General features: G+C 41.0%; 1 protein-coding gene across 17 annotated transcripts in view; it reads right to left on the minus strand.

The window, feature by feature from the left end:
* Nucleotides 1–139: 139 nt before the first annotated feature.
* PTPN5 (protein tyrosine phosphatase non-receptor type 5) overlaps nt 140–19,660 on the minus strand; it is a 77,455-nt gene continuing 57,934 nt past the window's right edge. For all 17 annotated transcript variants that reach the window (XM_077179899.1, XM_077179893.1, XM_077179904.1 and 14 more), the window contains exons 9-14: nt 18,162–18,241; nt 17,536–17,673; nt 14,076–14,186; nt 8,438–8,598; nt 5,690–5,803; nt 140–1,993 (exon numbers count right to left, since the gene is read on the minus strand). In XM_077179899.1, coding sequence (XP_077036014.1) covers nt 1,900–1,993; nt 5,690–5,803; nt 8,438–8,598; nt 14,076–14,186; nt 17,536–17,673; nt 18,162–18,241 — 698 coding nt within the window. In that variant the 3' untranslated portion in view covers nt 140–1,899. The remainder of the gene's footprint in view (nt 1,994–5,689; nt 5,804–8,437; nt 8,599–14,075; nt 14,187–17,535; nt 17,674–18,161; nt 18,242–19,660) is intronic.

The following is a 19,660-nucleotide window of genomic DNA, read 5'->3' on the forward strand; positions in this document are numbered from 1 at the left end:
ACTTTCAATATTAACCAGAATATCAATGGTTATTTTGTTATTTTAAAGGAGTGCTTAGATGGAATAGTGTTACTCCTTCAAAGAAGTTGGTAGCACAGAGAATATAACTATCAAGACTTACATAAAACTAACAGTCATGTTATGCTCAAAAGCTTAAGTTTATTGCTCTCTTTAATGACTATCACCAGTATTTTAAAAAAGAATGCCAGTTCTTTCTGCTAGCTTCTCACTGAAGGAAATATTTTAAATACAGCAATAAAATCAAGTGGTTTAAAGAGAACACATTTTGCCACACATTCATGCAAACCCTGCAGACAGGATTTTTACAGGTTCATGGATACAGAATAAACACAAAGATGTGTACTGAAATATTGGGAAACTTTTTCCCCACAGTGATGAAGTTGTAGGCGTAACATTTCAGGCCTTACCCTGCACCTGCTGACGTCAATGGCAAAACATCAGTGGGAGCAGGATCAGCCCTTATTGTTCTGAGAGCTGCTTTACCTTCTCCTGATTAGGAAGTGCAGTAAATTCTCAGAATCTTCTGTACTAATAGAAGCAGTGGGTTTTGGTTATTGTTACAAATAGAGAGAAGCAAATATATATTTTTAGTAGGTCATCAGAGCTTCTATTCACAAAACACTCATCTTTCATGTTAAGGATCCTGTGTACCTCCATTTTTCTCTGCTCAGTGAAGCACTAAAACGTGTGCTCACCTCTAAGCATTAAACACAAGCTACAATCTTCCCAGCCTGATTGAAGTCTAAACCAAAAAGCACAGGCAGCAGTCTGTATTATTGGAAAAGGAATACTGTTGCCTGGACCAGTGGTTAGAACGGGCCAATTATTGTCTAAATTTGGTTTGAGGGCAAATTTCTCACAAAGCAGCCAACAAGTTCACACTGATATTTCTTAAGCTGCCTTTAGGATTTGCATTAATTTTAATAGGCACTGGACACATGGTTACCCTCAAAGCTTTGAAACAAGTATAAATTCATAGAATAAAAGTGATTGTATTATTTGATTGTTAATAAAGACGAACTAAAAAAATTTTCTCACCTGATTTTGAATCTCAGATTTCAGGAGAAATTCTATTCTATGTAAAAATAGAAACTATTTGCAGAAATACAATATGTTTGCCGGACTAAGATGCCCAAATATTGACAAAGAAAAGGTAAAGCACGAAGCATTTATGTTCAGATTAATGTCTACTTAGATTCACCCCACTGTGATGATACTGGGGTACACTGCTGGTAAGAATTCGAGGCAAGAATTTGACTCACGTCATTGAAATCTTGTTTCCCCCTTAGTTCTGATAACACTGGTAGTGGACTGCTTCAGAAAAAAATAAACAAGCAAACGTGATGTGTGAAACATCATTTCAATGCAAATCTACTTGAGTCTTTCAATGCAGAGGCTCAGAAGGTTTACGATACACACAGTATTCGGTAATTTTATATGTAAAAACAATCAGAAAGAGGCAAAAATTTACTTTCAAGCTTAGTCAACATACGGCACATTTCAGCATGACAATTCAAAAAGTTTCACACTGTATTTGTATATATTAGCAATGACCTTTTAAAAAAGAACAAACTGAAGACAGTGGATTTTTTTCTGTTTTTTTCCTTGCTTTTGTAACAAATGAAGCTACTATAATTATTTACAGTATAAATAAGCCTTTTTTGGTGAAGATTACGTCCTGTCACATATGTTTAAGACAAGATGTACCTCAGCTCTTTAATGTCAATGCAAACAAGAGCATAAAAGCAATATCAAAGTAAAATAATATCTTTCCAGCTAAGACAGCCAGGTTACCATGTGTCTCTTATCAGATCTGAAATATATCTGAGCGCAGTCAAAAGTTCTCCTGGCTTTAGCCTTTAGGAATATCATGAACACTTATTCTTCTGCTGCTCTAGAAAGCTGCTTTCCGTACAAGCTCATGACATGATGCACAAATTGATACTGTTCACAAGTCTGGATCATTCCTCCCCTGAAAGGCAAGAAGAAAAGGGGAGGGAAACAGCAGTCTTATTACTTGCAAACACGTGAGGAAATAGCACAGCTAACATGAAGCTTGTGCTCCACACCAAAGGTCCATTCCAAAGCTTTCTGAAATGAGTGAGAAGTGCCCTTTGACTGTAACCAGCTTCAAGCCTGACCTCCAGCTCCATTTGAAAGTGTCTGCTGAGCAAGGAACAGAAGGTAGTGAGAACAGGAATGGGCTTTATATTCATTTTCCTTGGCAGAGGCTCTCCTCCAGGAAAGCATCACCATCATCATTTACTCTTATTGTACCTGAGCACCTGTACTCCAAAAACCCTCCTCTGAAAAGTAATTCCCACCTCAAAGCCCTAGAGAGATAGATGGGAGCAGGGGAATAAAGAGGGGAAGCAGTTTATCCAAGACTTCACAGCTGCACTAGGGACTGAATTTGGGACCAAAGAGGGCCAGGACAGGCCAAGCCACACCAGCCCAGACAACTGATGCTGTTTTCCCATTCTGCTATGAGGATTCTTTCCTCTGGGTGACTCCACATCAAGCTTTTCCAAGTTAGCCAGAGAACTAGGGATGGCCATCAGGATTTTGGAGCGCACAATTTTACTTCAGAAAGGACAGCTCAGATTTGTAACTGAGTTGAGTGCTATGCACACTCTGATAGCAAAATATCCCTCAGCACAGTAACCTGTTTTGGTTCAGCTTATTTTTCAGCTTTTAATGTTTTCTTTAAAACTGAAAACCTGAAAGGAAATGCAAGCAGGAGCAAAAGTAGCTTGATTTTCTGTGTGTCATTATCCTATGTATTTCTGCAAGTAGCATATTAACTAACATAGAAACACTACAGGGGGAGACAGAAATGAACAAAACCAATCAGGATGAAGTTGTTAATTTTAAGAAGATTCTACTAACATTTGAAATTTTGCTAAGAGTATCATTGAAAGTGATATGATCTCTTGACAATCCATTATGAAGGCAATTAAAATTATATCTGAAGCTCACAGAAAGTGTACAGAGAATTGTGCCAGCACTGGTGCTGATGCACAGATCCCAGCAGTGTGGTGCCAAAAGGAGGCTGAAATGACAAGTGGAGCTGAGAAACATGGGAACCCACGGGTGACTGGAGCCAACCAGACTGTGTCAGTCTGAGGAAGAGCATATGTGGTGCATTCCCTTAGAAACCTCACCAGGGAACATGAATGAAAAGCTGCTTCCTCTAAGCCAAATGGGTAGCAGACTGCTAGCACTCTCCTTGGGGACAGCCCTTTTCCATGGGGTCCAACTTAACCATTATCGGTCACACAGCAGCCATACCAGTAAGGGGGAGATGAGCAGGAAGGACAATCTTGTCCTTCAGCCCAGCCCCTTGCACTTATTTTGTTAAGCAGCTGCTTGAAATAACACTTAACAATGAACAGGGAAGGGCAGGGACCTATTCTCTAACCTCTCATCATCTAGCAAAGGTGAGAAACACACACTGTGTTTCTAAAAGAAAAATTAATTCCGAGCTGAGCATCTCTTCCCCATCTGCTCTCCTTAATACAGGCTTACAGTTGATTTGTTTCTGAGTCCCTCTGTGCTCCACACAGCACTGAAATATATCTATGTCAGACTGCAACACACAAGGAACATTAGTCATATCTGACAATTTCTCCCCAAGAAGTTCCATTAACAGTGGGGTTGTACCCTGAAGTTGTAGCAGCAGAAGCACCAGGGTGTCCACTGAGATTCAGACCACAGGAAATTATTTTCCTTTTTATCCAGTTTCCTGCTATGTGGTGGCTTCCTCCCTTGCCACACATATGCACACCATGACATGTGCTTGCTGTCCAGGCTTTGGCACAGAATTATGTTTTCACCCCTCTTTGCCACAGAAACCTTTGAAATCTAAGTTGCATTGTGGGCAATGATAGCAAATGTCTCTCAGCACTGTGGGAAGGATGCAGGAATGATTACTTCCTCTCCTTAGTCATAGTAGATTATTTTAGGACCATCTGTTGGCCACTGATGCAAGGCCCAGTGAACAGAACTTCTCCAAGGGATTTGTGAGGGAATGAAGGGAAAAACCCCTTTGTTCTCTCTCATGGGTACATGGCAACCTCAAAGGTGGTTCTCAGGCTAATGCCAACCTTTCTATTTCTGTGTAAAGCAGGGACGTCTTCAGACATCTACTCTGGCCTGCATTCAGCCCTCTTTCCCCAAGTCCCTGGTGACTTCTTACCATCCTAGACAGTAATGATCAGGCAAGAGGAGGAGACACAGTCTTCCCTCTTATAGCTGCTTGGACACTGTCTCAACCTCTCATGCTACTTCTGAAGTCCCATGGAGATTCTGGGGGGAGTTAATAAAAATGAGAGTGGGTGGCAGCATGACTTCCAAGAGACTACAAGCCCTATTTTTCAGTCCTTGAAGAAATCATGCTTTTCTGTAGGAAGGATGGTGATCTGCTTTCCATCTTCAGTATTTTACCCCATGACATTTAAATGGCTTTTATCTATTCCATCCCACTCCTGAGAGCTACATGGCAGCTCCAGAGGCTCCTGCAGTCTTCCTTTTCCCCTATGGTGTCCTTTAAGTATGATTTTCCTTCTTCAGAGTCTTAAAGTGACTGCCAGTTCCCCTCTCCCTTCAAAGCTAGCATTTGCAACTGGCCTGCTGTATCACACACATTTGTAAGCAGGCGCCTTCAGCCTTCATTTGTGTGGCAATTTTCCTGTGTAACATTAGTCACAGAGACAAGATATTTCACATCCAGACAGATATTTAACTGGACCATGGATAATCAGCACTCGCTATTCATAATCTGGTTTTCTTTTTCTCAAGAAGCCTTCCCTTGTCTGGGCTAAAATCCACAGAAACAGCCAAATCTCTAAGCCCCTGCAGGTCCCTGTCTATCAGAGCCTCAGCAGGGCAGCAAGCATTTCATTTTTTGCCTCCCACTGAGCATAATTTCTTCTCTGAAATAAAGTTCAGCGTGGGGTTGAGGTTCTTTTTTTTTCCCCTCAGAAAAATCTTTGGTATGTTTTTCGTGACATCTCTTCCCCCGACTACATTTATCATGATCATTAGAGAGAGCACTGAGACATGTTTTGATGGCACTTGAAACCAGTGGGAGAGGAAAAATAACATCTCTGGTACAAAATTCAAGTCTGTTTACTTAATAATCAAACTCAAGGTGGTGTGTTAAGAAATGCTTAACTGGAAACCATTGAATTTGTGGAGATTTTCACAGCTCCTTTCATATGTCTGCAAACACTCCAGGTTGTGCACCCTCCTTCCCCAGAAAATGTCTCTCCTACCATGGCTCACAGCCATATGAGATAAATTTTCATTACTCCTTCTGGGAGAAAAGTGATGATCTGTAGCTCCGAACTTAAGAAAAGCAGATCTTTGAGCCTTTGCTTCTGTATGAACAAATGAGGCCAACTCCTCAACTGGTAGAAGGTCACCCCTTGCTTCATTGAGATGGACAGCTTTGCAGACTTTGATGCCAGCTGTGAACCTAAATCAACTCTAGGACTGTTCAGTAAGGTTCACTGCTCAGGCAAAGACTACAAGTCAGAGGAATGTTCTCTCTTGGCCTCCACTAAGGTTTTTTATTCCCCTCTCCTTATTTGCTTCTTCTTAAATAAAGGGGAACTATTACCATTTTTGCTTTTTATTTTTCTGGAAAGGAAGGAGGCTTTCTTACCTGTCTAACCGTAACTGGCAGGTTGTTCGCAAAATGTCAACTATGCCCTCGTTCTTCAGCTGTTTACAGCAGACACTTGTGGCAATAAAGCAGCCAGTCCTCCCGATGCCTGCACTGGGGAAGGCAAGAGCAGAGAGAGGCAGTGGAGATGTCAGAAGGATTTTGGAACTTTCTTGTCAAACGACTGCCACTAAAGCAGCACAGACCCCATCATCCCTTTTGTCCCTCTGACCTTTGCCAGCTGGGTGCTTCCAGATGGAAAGCCATAACTAGGAAAAGATACCAACTTTGTTGGATGACATGATTAAGTGTGAACCACTCACAGAAGGGTGAACATTGCAGATACAGGGCTAAAAGTGGACTGCTGGAGACTCATTGACCCAATAGGTTGTTGAACCTCTCACTGAACCATTGAAAAAAAGTTTCTGCATTTCTTAGTAAGATTTAGTTGGACAGCAAGCCTTGCTTGGAAGGAAAACTTTGCTTTGAAATTCTCAATTTTAACAGCATCTTTGAAGCTATTTTCATTCACAGGTAGAATAAAAAAACCCCAACTCTTGCTTAAATAATTAGAGCTAACAGAAATGTAGGAAGTGCGATATCATTTTCTGATCAGATCTGCAATCTAGTAATTTGAATTAGAGCACAATACAAAAAATTCACTATAAAAAAAATTTCTTAAAATTCTCCTGAACTCTTCTGTATGTGACCAGAACTGAGTTTATTTTCACAGTACAATAGAAGCTGTGAATTCTTCTCATCACCTAAATGCTGGAAGCCCTTCTTATGCATGAAATAATTAAGTGAGCATACTCAGGAATAATTACTTGACACAACTACAGGAAATCCTGCTTTCATTTACATTGTGAGAAAATTGTAATGCAAAACCACTGGCAAGAAATGTTCAAGCAACGTTGGAGCTCACAGCTGCCCACAAGTCCTTCATCTTCCACTTGACCATAACCAAACAGATCACAGCACACAACTTATGACACTGTTTACTGTCCAGTCATCTCAGTGCTTTACAAAGGGAGGGAACAACACCCATTTTTCGATAAAAGAAACAGTGCTTGTCCCAGGACAAGCTGCAGGTCTCTCAGCGGCTGAGACAGCGTTGGGTGGCACATTATCCACATAGAACACTTCATAATCCTATCACCATGTCTCTTAGTACTTTTTTTTTTTAAATAAAAATGCCCTATTTCTCCCCAGATTATTACAGTGTCACGGGGATGACACCATGCAAGAGGACAGAACATATATGCAAAGCAAGAGTGACATGGTAACCAGCAGCAGATACCATAGTTCTTCAAAGAGCTCCTAGAAGCTCCTAGAGTCACAAATTTCCATGGACAAAGAAGACCTCCTTACAAACCACTTCTTATTTTCATCTGAACTCACCCAAATTTTTCCACATCTGTTTTAAAAGACTGGCAGAAAAACTGGACACGTGCTATCACACAAGCATTTTAATAGTGATTACTCCATATTAGCTTACAGTCGGATCTGTGATGACACCAGGCTACCAACCATTTCTGCCAAGAGGCTCTTTAAAAACACTCTCATTGTATAATACCCATTTACTATGGCTTTTGGAGAGCAACCATCTGCTGTTTCCTAGAAAACATTATGCAAAATTAAGCAATATTCTGTACAAAAATAAATTTGGCAAAATGTATGTTATTGAAATGATGGAAGATTACCCTGGCAAGATAAACTGCATTTCTTATCAGGCTTTCTGCTATTTACCTGGAACAACTGTTTTGAGAACAGACTGTAGTTTTCAAGTAATCACATTTAACCTTCCTAAACACTGGAAAACAGGGCTTCCTTTTTGACCCGTGGAACTTCTCCAACTTTCCAAGACCTGTAATTCATCTATATAAAACTTTAATGGTTTAGAGTGTATGAACCAACTTTTTAAAACCACTCTGGGGTGGAAATCAACTAGCATATCTGATTTAATAGTGGTTGCTGATGCTTAACATGCTCCCTAGATAGCAGTGCAAAAGAACATAGTTCATCACATCTACAAATGATAAGTACATCATCCCACTTTCTCAGGACAGAAGTATGTATCCTCATCTATTTTTATTCTGCTCTGATTGATAATTACAATTTTTTCATCAGGAATAAACCACTGTAAAGATTTTGCTGCTTCCATATAAGAAGTTTTCATCTTTGCCAGGGATTCTTACTGACACTTCAGTTTTACTATCAATTGCATACATTTCCTGACTATTGATTAGTACTTGCTGTAACCAGCTTTGTCACTCTTTCATTTATGTGTTATATTTAAATTATTATCTCTGGCCTAATAATGATTTATTAAAAAAAAAAAGCAAAGAAGGATTCTACAAAACAGGGGTTTTGATGCTTAAAATTTAATGCTATTATTTGTCTGCTTGCATCTGCTTTACTACTCGATTTCACCTAATGCATGCCAATCTTTCCTAACCTAGCCCTTCAAAGGTAATTAAAGGCATACATTACTGGTAAGGCAAATGAAATGAAATTATTCTTACAAGTAACTGAGCCACTGCCAGCTTCTATGTTCAACTCAGCCTGTATCTTAACATAACACTTGGTAATAGAAAATAATTGCCATTAAGCTTTGAAGTTCCAAACACATTTCAGCAGCAGGTGGGCAAAATTTCACACATGTGACTGATGGCCTGTGTGGCAGTCACTACACTGTGTCACTGTATGTGAAGAAACCCTTGGAATTCAGACACAACAAGTATTTACCTGCAGTGAACAATCACTGGGGCATTCTGCTCCTCTGCGCTCTGCATGGCCTCTTCCACTTCCAGTACTAGCTGTAGCAGAGGAGGGGCCTGGTCTGGCGTCTTCTGGTCTGGCCAAGAGGTGTACCAGTAATGTTTCAGGTTTCTGACCTCTTCTCCTTTCTGCAATCCAGTTAAGACAAACACCACAAAAGTTTTACAAGAACTTCTCATTGTAAAATTGATGCTGAAACATGGCCTTCCCTTTAAGACTAAGATTAAATCAATCTGCTGGAAACAGAAGATGGCTGAGCACACACAGTCCAGGAGATTGCTGCAGAGCACTGATGAGATCTTTTTGACACAGGTGGTGGAGGAGCCAACGAGGAGAGGTGACCTTGTGTTAAGTACATGTTTGGGCACGTGAAGATTGGGAGCAGCTTTGACTGCAGTGACCAAGAGATGGTGGAAGATCCTACATGGAAGGAGCAAGGGCAATAAGTAGGATTACAAGCCTGAACTTTGGAAGACATAACTTTGATTCCTTCAAGGACTTAATTGCAGGAATCCCTTGAGTTAAAGCCCTACGAGACAGGGAAACCAAGACAGCTTATTAATATTCAAGCATCACTTCCTCCAAGCTCAATTTCAGTGCATCCCTTTGGGTAAGAAATCATGCAAAGAGGGCAGGAGCCATGCATGGATGAACAAGAACCTTGTGGCAAAAATAAAAACAAACAACGAAACCACAAGAAGGAAATCTATGGAATATGGAAAATGGACATGGCACTTGGGAGGAACATAGGTATATTGCCAAAGTATGCAGAGATGTAACAAGAAAGGTTAAGGCCCATTTGGAACTAAATCTGGCAAGGGATGTCAAGGACAACAAGAAGGGTTTTTTCAGTTGCATCAGTAGCAAAAGGAAGAGCAGGGGAAATGTAGGCCCGCTGCTGAATGAGGTAGGAGCCCCGGTGGTAGAGAATACAGAGAAGGCAGAATTACTGAATGCCTTCTTTGTTTCAGTCTTCATTGCCAATGCTGGCCCTCAGGAATCCCAGACCTTGAAGGCAAGAAATTCTGGAGAAATAGCCAACTTTCTTTTGGTTGATGAGCACTGGGTTAGAAAGCATTTAGGTAAACCTGAAACGCACAAATCCATAGGCCCCAATGGGATCTACCCGTGAGTGCTGAGGGAGCAGGCAGATGTTACTGCTAAGTCACTCTCCATTATCTTGGAAAGATCATGGAGGACAGGAGAGATGCCTGAAGACTGAAGGAAAGCCAATGCCACTCCAGCCTTCAAAAAGACAGCAAGAGGGAGGCCTACACACCAGTTAGCCTCAGTTCCATCCCTAAAAAGGCAATTAAGTATCTCACCCCTGCATATCACCTCTAAACATGTGGAGGAAAAGAAGGTTATCTGAATTATTCAGCGTGGATTTTCCAGGGGGAAATCATGCTTGACCAGTTTGAAAGGTTCCTATGACAGTATGGCTTGCTGGGTAGATGATGGGAGAACAGGAATATTGTCTATCTTGACTTCAGCAAGGCTTTTGACCCTGTCTCCCATAACCTCCTCATGAGGTAAGCTCAGGAAGCACAGATTAGATGAGTGGACAAGAGAGATGTGTTGAGAACTGGCTGAATGGGTTCAAAAACTGTGATTGGCAGCCAAGAGCCCAGTTGAAGGCCCATAGCCAGTGGCCTTCCCCTGAGATCAGTACTGGGTTCAGTGCTGTTCAGTTTACTCATCAATGACCTAGATGAAGAGGCAGAGACTACCCTCAGTACTTTTCTTGATGATGACACAAAAGTAGGAGGAGTGGCTGACACACACCAGAAAGCTGTGCTGCCATTCCATGAGACCTGGGCAGGCTGGAGAATTGGACAGAGAGGAACTCTGTGTTGATGAAGTTCAACACAGCAAGTGCAGGTCCTGCATGTGGAGAAGAATAACCCCAGGCATCAGTAGTGTGTGGGCTGACCAGCTGGAAAGCAGCCTTGTGGAGAAGGACTTGGGGGACAGCAAGCTGTCCATGAGCCAGCAGTGCCCTTGTGGCCAAGGAGGCCAAATGTATCCCGTGGTGCATTAAGAAAAGCAGAGTTTTCACATTGTGAGTGGTGATCCTGCCTCTCTACTCAGCCCTAGAGAGGGGGCACTCCACTCACCTGGAGTGCTGGGTTCAAGTTGTGGGCTCCCCAGCTCAGGAGAGACAAGGGACTACGGGAGAGCGTCCAGTGGAGAGCCATGAAGATGATTAGGACACTGGAGGACCTCACTTAGAGGGAGCTGGGCCTGTTTAGCTTGGAGGAGACACAACTGAGAGGGGACCTTATCAAAATCTGTAAGTATCTGAAGGGAGGGTGTCAAGAGGATGGGTCAAGGCTCTTTATCAGTAGGGCTTAGCTACAGGACAAGGGCAAGGGGCACAAACTGAAGCACAAAAAGTTCCATCTGAATATGAGGAAATTTTTTTGAGGGTGACAGAGCACTGAAACAGGTTGCCCAGAAAGTTTGTGGAGTCTTTTTCTCTGGGATATTCATGACTCACCTGGACACAAGCACATATAACCTGCTTTAGGGGAACTTGCTGTAGCAGGCAGGTTGGACCAGATGATCTCCCATGGTCCCTTCCAACCCCAACCATTATGTGAATGCTAAATGGAACAGAAATCCAAATAGGGAGCCACACAACACAGAAGTCTGGACTTCAAATATCATGACTGCACTTCAGTAAACTACCAATAAAAAAACCACCAAAAAATTCCTCCCCCCACAAAGTATTCTGCTCTTTTAGTGCCAAGAGCTGTGTGCAAAACACTCCAGGCGGTCTGTTCCCTCTTGACAGATTCATTCAGCAAAGCCAGAGCTGTGCTTGTGACATAATTGCTTTCATAATGTATTTGACAGACAGAGAGCCAGGAGCCATATCTCTGTCTCTGATAGCTAGATAAATAGATGAGGGAAAGAGATGGGAGCTTATTTTTCTATCTTTTCTGACAGACAGACTTATATCGGTCTCCTGTCAATTCTACTCTTCTCTTAGACATGGTGAGAAATTCAGAGGCAGTATGGAAGGTGGGAATTGTATCTAGCTGCAGTCCAGGTCTTTTTGAGAGACACAAATTCTGATTCTCTGTCTCAGCATGGTTATGAATATAGCAAATGTGCTGTTTCCTTTTTGGAGTGCCAAGTAGCGCTGTGAGCTTCTGATTTTGTGTGTTCAAAGTGATATCCTTCTGTCTGATTTCTAAAGGTGCAAAATAGTAACATGGTGCCCAGGGAACTGGCCTTACCCTTGCAGCCATTGCACAAGCCAGCTGGCACAGGGCAAAGTAAATGTTTGCAAAAGGTCCAAGAACAAGAGTGTTAGCTTCCACAACCCTCCCTTCAAACCACGGCTGGATGAGTTGAAGAGAGAAAAAAAAGACAAATATAACTCTTTCTGAAGAACAAGGCACAAAAATCTAAAAACAGTTTGTCACGTATACTCCCAAGTCCCTCCCTATGCTTGTCAGTCACTGGATGCTCTGTGGTTGTGCATTTTCCACCCTTCTCTTTGGATGACAGAGCTTTTGCACAGCTTCACAGTGAACTAGATTGGGAAAACAATCACGTTAAATCGTTTTCCTTTCTTGGATGGACTAATTTTCAGAAGAATCAATCAGTTTCTCCCTTTGGCTTGGCACACAGTCACAAACACTTGTGAGGGCACATGGGAGATGGCTCAAGGATCAGAACAAGAGAGCTGGACAAAGGGAGGCTCAGCTTCATTGAGATGTTGTTCCATCTTACACTGCGTTTAAAGTACTCACTGAAGCATAGCCACAGGATCCTTAAGGCTGTGTCTAGCTCACTTCAAGAACAGAGACTTAAAATCATAGCACAGAGTCTGCCCTTAGGTTATTTATCCTAGGGAGAAAATACTTTGTTTAAAAGAGCATAACTAGTTATCATGAATAACACTCAAACTCACTACAGTAAATCAGATCAACACTGCTCTGAAACACAGTTGCTTTTGAATGTGTGACTATGTGTGAGTCACAGAAGTTATAAACACCCAATTCTTAACTCAGTTGTGAAAAATTATAATAAAAATGCTGTCAATAACACTGAGAGAAAAGTAAAAGTCATCTGAAGAAAAACATGAATCACTACATAAATCATTTAGTTGACAGCAACAGAAAACACTAAGTTCTAGTGATGAACTCTGGATGCCTTTAGTTTTGTCTGCTGTGTTAAAAGTTTTATGCTTCTGCTTGGAGCAGCCTGACTTCTGTGGTTCTGTACACTTCTGCTTTGACTTGAACAAAATATTCTCTATTGATGGTTCCTTGGGACTGAGAAGACTTGGGAACAGCTAAGATTTAATAGACAGTTTGAAGTCTACAGCACGTATTCTGTAGCTGAAATCATGACTCAGGGCTAGACACTAGCAGCTTTCTCTGAGAACAGAAAACAAGCCTTGCCTATAGCCTGAGCTTTTTCTAAATTCCTAAAACCTGACACATCTTGTCCCCTATGAAAAAATGACAGCCCACTCTGTAAAGCATGCAGTAATCATGTATTTCTGAACACTCCTATTTAAGGGCAAAGTTAAGTCAATTCATGGCTTTCCCAGTTTTCACTACCAAGTCACTTAATATATGCATGGTTCAGAGCTGCTGCTCAACTATTGCCACTAAATGGCAAATGTACAGCTCTAGGGAAAGGCAACTTAAATGTAATCTTTATTTCAGCTCTAGAACTCAGCAATTGACATCCTGACATTTGAAGGTGGAGGGAAGAGACATTGACCCACTAGTACTGAAAACAAAACCATTGTCTAACTGGAAAGCAAAACCAGATCAGCTGCAAGCCTGCAACATGTAGATATTCTTCACTTCCCACTTGTCATGGAGTGCAATTTTCTTCTTGCTGCCTTTGCCAAAAGCATGAGTGACAGACTTTCTACACTCTGAATCCAGACATGGGATGTCATATGCTGGCTTTCTGCCCATTAGCATATGGCTGAAGAGACTTGAAACTGGTTGGATAAAAGGAGAGTTTTTCCAGCTTGGAAAGAAATTGTTGTGTTATACTGAGGTCGGGGTAGATGTGGCAGATGAAAGATGTATGAAGTTTATGTAAACAGACTGTTACTAAAACATGTAGCTTGATATTCCAGAACTTAGCAATGGAAAGAGCTGTAAAGTAGGACTCTGGCACTTTAGATTAAGTAGTATCTAAGTTCTTAAAAAATTAAACCAGTACTGAAACTTTCTATCCACAAGATGATAGAATGGTTACTGGTATATAAAACTACACTTGCAAAGTAAGAAGCTCTCTGTGAGCTGACATTTCATTCTCAATGATCAATGAACCCAGAGGACAAAGGCACAGAATGAGTCACTGGTTTCTTACCCAGTGAACCCCATACTACTACAACTGGCCTGGTGGCTTTCAGACTGTACACATGCAGCCTAAACCTCTGACTGCTGATTTTCCTCTAACTTTCATGCTGGTGAACTGGGCAAAGCTACAATGACTTCAGTAATGACAAGTGGTATTTGTCCAGCACTACACTGTGCAGAAACTTTCTACACAACTCCCCTTGAACATCTGCATTTATAGGTTTAGACAGCTAAGCTACTGTAAGTACATTGTAATGATTTACCTTTAGGGTGATGAGCCTTAAACGGTAATCGTCTGCTTGTATGACTCTGTTAACTGTGATTTCTATTCCTTCATAGGTGACCTGTTCCTCTGGCCAATATTCTGTGCATTTCTGTGTGCAATATAAAACAAATCCAGTTAAGCAGGTATCAAGGGAGGCTTGGTTTCTTTCTCCTCTGAAACTGAATATAGCACATGCATAGATGAATGTGAATAAATTTTGTTTCTATAATAAGTACAAGCTTTCACTTACTAAACAGGGACCACATTTCAGTTGATTTTTGCTGCATCCATAATAGCCTGATTGCTTGATTAAAAATCAAGTAATTACTAACCAATGCTTTTAAATACACACATCCTTATTTATCTTTATGCAACTGATGTGCATTTTGAAGGTTCATTAGAGAGGCTGGTGGCAATGTGCTTGTGTTTTAAATTAATCTTTTTCTTGAGATAATAATGATTAGTATAATATACGCTAGTTACCAATATATCTGTGCTTCATATATACTGATGTAGAAACACAAAATACAGCTTTTCTATTTTTTATAATGGCTCAATGCTGTCTGAATATAAAATGATAATTTGCATATGTTTTTGCACAAAATAACATGACTGGGGATGCTTGGGAAAATAGATTATGTACCAAAATCCACTTAAAATTGTCAGTGAGAATCTTTCAAAGATAAGGAAGTAAAAGGCAGCAGTAGCTGTGAGAGAGATTGGACTACTACATTTGATTTTGCCAAAAACCAGTAAGAGATACACAGTTTGTGTTTCCAAGTGTCACAACCTGACACTTGGAAACACAGAAACTATAGTCCATTTGCAGATCTACTGTGTGGTACTGATACACTAGAGATGAGCCAGTGCAAATTTGTAGGTCCCTCTGATCCTGGAAGGAGGGCTAAAAAAGACTGGTTTTGTAATTAGTTTCTCTAAATTAATCAATATGCAAAGGCAGAGGCAGGCATTTCAATATGGTGCACAAATTAGTTCATGGAAAAGGAATGACACGAATCAGGCAGAGGCTGAGAAAAAGGCTCCCTTGTGATAATGCAAGAAGCTATTTCATTATCACAAGGGAGCAGGTATCTGCTATTCAACAAACCTCAGTAAAGATGATGCTTGTAAGATTCCTCTTTTACACAGCTGTACACAATCTTGGAGGAAACAAGTTGAATCATTTTTCTCTCCCCCACCAAACATAATTCCACTTGAGGAGAAAGACTAACAACAGAAAAGTACCTTGCTAAGTTACTGAGTCAAAATTTTTGTGTGGGAGAATCAGAGTTGTTCCATCTGCACAGTACATCAGTTAATAACCCACTGGGAGTGTGGCCCACTGTGTCTCTGTAAAGTTATTTATGCAGATTGTGTTTTTTCTTCGTCTACTCATAAACTGCAGAATCCACTGCAAAAATTGTCGAGAGTGCTACCAGCTATCAATAGCACAGACACTGCTCTGCTTAAAGGAGTGGAGTAAGATTGCCCACTCATTTCTGGGGGCTGTCTGTCAATTCAGATTAGAAGTGACAGAGGGCTGAGGTGCAGAGCTTTTAATCCTCACATTAGTGAAGCCATTGCACTGAGAAAGAACACAAAGTCTCTCTCACTAGCATCATTGCTGAACAAAACTTTTGGGTTTGAATCTATGTAATTTGAGTCCTGCTATTCATCTATTAATAGAAGTGTTGCAGATAAATGGAGTGAGTATAGAAGACGTTTGCATGAAAGGACCTTGTATTTATGGCTGATATTGCTGACATCAATACATTTTTGACAAAAAATGTATCAGGAAAGACTCAGCAGCTCTGTTGTGATATACAGGCTGTAGCAAGCTCCAACTCTATAGTGCATCAGCACTGCAGTGCACTGCTTCCCATGACTGATAGGAGGGTTGAAACACTTGGTCAGTGCAGGTAGGAGGCAATCCAGACATAAAGGTTATTTTGCCTTCCTGTTATACAATCTTCTTATGAAAACTATAGTTGAAGAGCATTTCAGATATGTCATTCAGGACCAGCATTTCCTCTGCATCTTCTTTAAACCTCAAAGTCTGCAAAGGATTCTGGTGCACAAACTATGTTACAACATTTTAATGTTGTATGTGCCAGAAAATGACAACTTTGATTAATAAGCACGTTATTGCTTCAGTGCTGCTGCTCAGATACAGGCAGGTGCAAATTCAAAACCTGAGTGAAAACAAAGCATTCAGATCAGCAACATACTCTGCATGTTTTGCATTGTTTTCAGCAATCCTTGACAGGACATTTCCAATGAGTCAGCTGTAGTAAATGACCATTTTTAACTTGCAAAGCATCATAATTCTGTGTCAGTCTTGTTCATATCTTTTTTTCAATGAAGTTGAAAAAAAATACATGAACATATTTATTTTATATCTATGAAAAGCTAAAGGTTTGTGCACATGCATGATTATGGGCACTAAGCTTCCAGCTACCAGATAAGCTACAACTCTGTCTTTATGCTGGATGCTTGCCCATATTCTTTGCCTTCTTAGCATCTAAAGCTTCTTCTCCAAACAAAAATCTCTAACCTAAATTACTAATCTGTTCTCAAGGACAAGCCTGACATACAATGGTGCTGCAGCTTAAGAAACAACATTTGGATATCTCCACCTAGCCTTGCTGCTTAGAGGTGGGGGAGGATGCAGAGCCCAACACATGCCCAGACCACTTTCTCACATCTTACACTGCCAGTAAAGGCAGATGTGAGCTCAGCTACCTGTCTGTGAGCTGAAGCCTAGGCACAAAGTTCTTGCAACTCTGCTACGGGGGAAAGATTTCAGCAGGTAAGTAATGAACAGTTGGAGGGCTGCAGTATTATAAATTGCAAAAAAAAGAAGAATTCACTTTAGGTGGATTAGCACAAACATCACTACAGTTTAATTTATGGTAGATGGCAAAAAGAAAATTTCAGCATCTTTATTTCAGTGTTTCATAAACATTCCCTAGACTCTTTCAGGGGAAGGTCCTCAATATCCAAGTCAGCCCTAGTTGTTGATTATCATACAGAAATCAGGTACTTCCTCAATGAGATGTGCATGTAGACATCAAATCATAATAAATGCAAGATAAAGCAGCAGCAACTCTACTGATTAAAGATATTCAGCCTTAGCAGTTATGGGGTACTATTGCTTTTGATTCCTTCAGAAAGAACTTCAAAGGCTGCCTGCAAATAGAGCTGGGTTAGGAGGGGTTTCAGGTCAGTTGGGAAAGGAAAATGGCAAAACCAACAATAGGAGAAATCAGACAGCAAAACAGGACTCACAGTAAACTGAAGCGAAAGAGAAGCCCACATCTTCTCTGAGCCTGAAGAATTTAATGCTGGCTCTGATTGCACAGGCCACTGAGCTAACTTTTGTTTGCTGGCTTAGTGTCTATGCTGAAAATAACTCCTGGAGTACAGATAAAAATATAGACTGGATGTAACAGCATTACCTCATTCATCTCTTCTATATTGGTAATCATGACAATGATGGGAGAACGCTCCTGCCACACCATTCTCCAGAAGTCAGTGACAGTATTAACTATCGGTCCCTGAGTAGCAATATATACCTTTTCCTCTCCTCCATAGCCCTGCCAACAAAAGAACAAGAGATCAGTTTTAACAGGGATGTCCACCATAACCTTGAAGGTTAAAAAACCAGAGAGCTATCCTGGATGAAATGCTGACTGTGTGGCACCAGCTCTCCTCTCCATCTCTTTCCTGCACGCGTGTACATGGAGCAAAGACAGTACAGACTCAAGAAATTCCAGCAAAGAGTGTCCTACAGCCTTGAGGTGACTCTGGCTAGGTCATGAGCCTTATTCAGGCTGATTATCCAGTGCCTTGGTTAGGCCAGCTGACAAGGAATTTTGCATCAGGAACTGTAGCAGTATGTTTCTGCCTGGTCTGAATCTGTACAGGTGCACTTTGAAATTGGGGTTTCAGCTAAGATAAACAGGAGAGAAGAGCAATCAGATCAGCTAGGATGCTTTTAAAAGCCAGTGTGTGCTGCAATTCTGTTTACATTAACGGTGGCTGATAGAGGCTGGGCAGACACACTGGGCTATGGAGCTCTTACCCTGATGTAGTTAGCATTGATGTAAGAGCTGAGGGGGTCGTCCTGATCAGCTGAGGTAAGGCACACTCTGCTGTGAGGATCTGAAAGGTGTAAGGAGATAAGGAATAATTTATCAGAGGAAGGAGACACAAAAGATTATTTAGTAGAGCAAGACATTTACATGCATTCATGGCCATCACAGCAGATGTGAGTGGCCTTAGAAAACCCCCATGTTAAGACCATTAAAAAAGGGAAAGAATGGTTGGGGTAATTTGCAGCCTTCTGACAATTTCACCCACTCTCTGAAGCCTGCCTTAATTGGTCCTGAGTCAGTGTCTCAGCATGACTCTGGAAAAGCAGTTTTCTGCTACAGGAAATTATTTCTCAATCTGTTAGGTCAACAGACTCATTCTGGCTTCAAAGACATTAGAATATTGTTTGTGAAATGATAGCGAAGAGCTTTTCTACCAAAACATAAACATGCATTTCTTGCACCCAGGCAAGCCAGATGACAATAACTCCTTCCCAGTTTCATCTTGCAATGAACCACACTCCAAGATGTGCTATTAACAAATATAATGGTTATAGAGAAATTAAAGAATATTAACAGTCTCTTGCATTTTAAGTCTCTTCAGTACTTGAGTCTCCTTCATTGAGGCTGTTTATGAAGCATAATTCTTGTTCTAATAAGATGACAAAAGAAAACATTATTCCACTTCAGAAGTTCAGTCCAATTCCTACCGAAGTCAATGACTGTTTCACTGATTTTAATGGGACCTGACACAGGCCCACATTCATCCACTTTTACCAGTGCTACCCAGTTTGTTATCATTGACAAGAAACATCCTCCCGACAGAGGCCTCAGCAAACAGCAACAGTGTATATGACCAAGATAATGTTAAAAACAAACCACAGGTGCCTTTTTCATAAAAAACTTCAGCTGACTTAGAAAGCAGAATAAGATTTATGCAAAAATTGGGCTTTACCCAATATCATATTAAGGACAGAGTACACAGTAATTTTTACAGTACTACAAACACAGAGGCAGCATGAAATGCTGTCCTCAAACAGACCAGATTGATGTTTTCTGGGATCTTTGGATTTGAAGTGTAAAGAGAATGTTTAGGTCTCCTTTCTACCCCTCTTTGCTGCCAGCACCAAGCCCTGTGAAATGGCTTGGGATAAGAGACCCTCTTCTTTCCTCAGCAATATCAAGCCATTGTGTGGCCATAGTCAGGAACAAAGTTGCCAAAAGTTCTTCCAGAAAAAAAAGCTCAGATCATAACGAGGCCAGAATAAAGTTGTTAACATTTAGAGAGATGGCTGAGTGAAAGAGTTATCTGAGATGAAGAGGTCAAAGTGACAACAGTGGCTGCTGGCAGATACCCATATGGCTGAGATGAAGAGGTACCAAATTCAGAATATACAGATCACTTAGAGATCTGGCACCTTGGGCATCTGAAATCAATATCCACTTTTTCAATCTTCCCATTGCAGCAAAAACAGCAAATTAATAGTTG

This window comes from Agelaius phoeniceus, chromosome 6 (genome assembly GCF_051311805.1).
Source record: "Agelaius phoeniceus isolate bAgePho1 chromosome 6, bAgePho1.hap1, whole genome shotgun sequence".
In the NCBI taxonomy this organism is placed as follows: Eukaryota; Metazoa; Chordata; class Aves; order Passeriformes; family Icteridae; genus Agelaius; species Agelaius phoeniceus.